Source organism: Apium graveolens, chromosome 5 (genome assembly GCF_009905375.1).
Source record: "Apium graveolens cultivar Ventura chromosome 5, ASM990537v1, whole genome shotgun sequence".
Classification (NCBI taxonomy): domain Eukaryota; kingdom Viridiplantae; phylum Streptophyta; class Magnoliopsida; order Apiales; family Apiaceae; genus Apium; species Apium graveolens.
Window position 1 is genome coordinate 225,698,563 of NC_133651.1, and position 3,850 is coordinate 225,702,412.

Genomic DNA, 3,850 nt, shown 5'->3' on the forward strand with positions numbered 1-3,850 from the left:
TTTTTGATTCTTAACAATTAAATGCCTAAATATGTCCTACCTCGTCACAGTTATCACAAATGTATCAGAGAACGAGTACCTCTTGAACATGAAGCGTATGTTTCACCTTCTAACGCCATTCCTTTGCCATCTAATCATGATCTGCCTCATTTTCTTCAGCAAAACATAAGGTCCCTGGCTTTTGTTTTGACAGCATAACATGGAGGACACCAATCTGCAGAAATATTGAGCAGGGTATTTTTTTTCCCAACAAGGTCAGTCAGGAACTATCGACAGGAAATATGGTTAGTATTCTAACACAGCTTGCTTGCAGAAAAATTAAGTAGAAGTTATTTGTTTCGCAAAGAGTCTCAACTAAACTGGCTATTTCCTCCATAATTTTTTTTCTCAAGTAAAATTTTGTAATTGTCGAAAAAGCAAACAGAACGAAAGATAACCAGAATAACAGATTCCTCTGTCTAGACCAGTACACTAGGGAAGCTCAATATGTATGGGTTCTATTCCCAGATTTAACGCAAGACAATTCTACCTTAAACTAAAATAATTATAAAATCCTTATCATACAATTTTTGACCAAGTTAATCTTTGTCAATTATTAATTCTGTATACAAAATTACCTCTTGTTTCCTTTAGGACAAGAGATTCTCATACCTTAATTACATTTTACTAACTCCACTATAAATACATGTTAATCTACATGCATAGACCGTATGCTCAGTTTCCCATGAACACGATTTTTGTAGCAGAGAAGATCCAACAAAAAATCATTCCCCATATTTGTGGTTTCAAAACCTTTGTCCCACAACAATGTCTCGTGCATTGCTAGCTTTCCCTACTGTCTTTCCAACTCCTAATACACCAACCTTTTCTCCAATTGCTAATACACCAGCAGTTTATCCAAGTGCTAACTTACCCCCCCCCCCCCTTCAACTTCACGCCACTCAGATGGATCATATACGCCAGTTGGCATCTGTCTCGGTATTATAGTTTTTCTAATGTTTAGTTCTGTAATTTTTTAAAGGTAGACTGATTAATGTAGTTCATCAGGTAGACTGATTAATGTATTGAATTGTTTATGTTTTTTATCAGTTAGCACAATTATATTTATCAAATTAGATAATCTGTTCTGGTGGTCATTCATGTATCCAGCCTAGCTGGTTCTTGTTGGTATATTTGGCGCTTATACGACAAGCAGCATCAAGACTATTCATACGTCAAAGAAATTGAACAAGAGCTTGAGAAAATTAAAGTTTTTGAAGTTGAGGCGGTTCATAATAAACCAAAGAAAGTGAGGTCCCCTAAGAATGCCAGGAAAAATTTCAAAGATAGTAATGCAGTTCACTGTTAGGCTCATCAAACTTTGTTTTGACTTTTTTTCCATTTATCAGGATTAATGTATGAGGTTGTTGAATGTAATGGGATTTTTTGATATGTGATGTATATTGGTTGCGAGAATTGCATACTTTTGTCATCGGATAGTTATAACTCCACCTTGGGATGTTAATATGTTTTTGCACTTGTTTGTTTATTTACTGGTTCATTCTTGGTCTGACTTGTAGAGGTTTCACAATCAGTTCCTATATGAGTTCTGCAAGATTTCGAAATTTTGATGTTTGTTTTTGTTAATGGCTAGGAAGAGAAAACTGTTCGCAATTTGTCTAGTCATGACTCATGAACACTAATAATCTAATATAAGGTTGTTTCGAGAGTAAGTATTGACCTGACTAGAAATCTGATGCATCATGAATGGAAAGACAGTTTACAGAAGATGAGGCAGTGCTGGACATGATTGACAAGAAGATCCTGAACAGTACTGGACGTAAGAGCACCCACAGCGCCTGTTTTAAAATAGGCTGAGCCCAATCTCTACTTCACGTCAGAAAAAGTAACCCCACCACAGGAGAAGGACATGTATGTCTCCAATTCAGGGTCATTTCGGCACACTTTTTAAAATTATTTTCACTATATTTTATACTCTTGCGCTCACTTACTAACTTGATTATACACTAGTTTATAAACTTGAGCATTGAACTTATTTATTCATTTTCTAAAAATAACTCGATTGTACTAGTTTAAAATTTTAAATTTGATAATAATTTTAAAATTATAATAATCAAATTAAGTGATTAAAATTTTAAATATGTTAATTAAATAAGACAAGAAAACGGAATTAAAATGTACCATATTATTAAAAATATGAAATAAAAATATATTAAATTTAAACGTGACAGTTTTAAAAAAATTAACGATTATTATGAAACTGCGAGATATACTCAACGAGGTCATTTTTTAATTGACGATATTTCTGTCTATCACGCATCTGCATACTGTTTTGGACATGTTTCATACGGGACATAAGGTTCTTTTCTAAATTTGATTCCGGTAAGCCATTTGTTGTATCATCATAGGTGGGTAATGAACCAAATTGAGTGGCATATGTGTCTCTCTTGTCTTCTACAATCAATTTATGTATTATGATGCATACTCTAATGATTCTTCCAAGATCTGCTCTGTCCCAAAAGCGTGTCGGACCACGTACAATTGCGAAACGGGACTGTAACACATCAAACGCTCGTTCAACGTCTTTTCTTTGGCTTTTTTGATATTTCGCAAATAATTTTTTTTTCACTGTGTGGATGAGGTATTGTTTTAACGAATGTTGACCATTCAGGATAGATTCCATTAGTTAAGTAATATCTCATATTATAATTGTTTCTATTGACAGAAAAATTTACCTCCGGAGCACAACCTTGTAGCACATCATCAAATACTGGTGACCGATCTAAAACATTTATGTCATTATTTGATCCAGCAACTACAAAAAATGCATGCCATATTCATTAATCAGATGAAACAACTGCTTCCAGTATAATTGTTGCAACTTCTTTGTGACCACTCGTGAGCATTCCCTTCCTTACTTTTGGACAATTTTTCTATTGCCAGTGCATGTAATCAATACTTCCCATCATACCAGGAAATCCACGAGTTTCGCCCATCTATAATTAACGTTGCACATCATTCGAGTTCGGCTTTCGTAAGTATTCACTCTCAAATATCGAACATACATTGTAGACAAATTTTTTCAAGTATTCAACCGCAGTACTCTCTTCTATACGAACATAATCATCAACAACATCACCAGAGACATCGTATACTAACATACGCATTGCTGCAGTGCATTTTTGTAAAGGTGATAAAAATTTTCTTCCCACTGCATCAATCCTTTGTTGAAAGTATGGATCAGAATTTGAAACGGTATCCACAATCCGAAGAAAGGCATGACTTCCCATACGGAATCTTTTTCAGAATATATTTTTTGTGTATACTGGATTCAGTGAAAAATAATCATTCACTAAACGTTGATGACCTGCTTCACGATTTCTATAGATACTTCGACGAGGCGTGGATGTTGTTTAACTTTGTCCATATATTTTATGAAAAAGCTCGTGTCGACGGTTGTGTTTAGCGTCATCGCAGAACTCTTGAATTTTTCGGTGAATTCCTTAGAAAAACTTTTTGATGTGGGTGTTTGATTCATGTTGGTGTTTGATGTGAATTGAAAGAACTAACACATCTGCGCTTTCTTCACAATCATCATTTAGATCAATAATATTTTCGTGGCCAAAGACCGACACTTGTGTGTCGGGAGAATTTTGAATATTAATTGGTATTTGTTGAGTTTCAAATTGTGAATTTGGAATTGGAGGAAATGGATAGTGATAGGGCGAATTTTGAGGATACGGAAATGGAAATTGAGAATTCAGAGAAGTTGATAATTGGTATGGAAAATTCAAATTTTGAGAATCAAAGTTTAAATTTTGTGTTGTATAAAAATGAAGGATAACTTGAA

At 34.3% G+C, this 3,850-nt stretch overlaps 1 protein-coding gene across 1 annotated transcript; it reads right to left on the reverse strand.

The window, feature by feature from the left end:
• Positions 1–2,242: 2,242 nt before the first annotated feature.
• Positions 2,243–3,290, reverse strand: LOC141660754 (uncharacterized). Its single transcript, XM_074467742.1, has 3 exons — positions 3,008–3,290; positions 2,736–2,815; positions 2,243–2,554 (listed from the first exon to the last, which is right to left on the reverse strand). Exons 1-3 carry the CDS (start codon positions 3,288–3,290, stop codon positions 2,243–2,245), a joined length of 675 nt encoding a protein of 224 aa, XP_074323843.1.
• Positions 3,291–3,850: the final 560 nt, after the last annotated feature.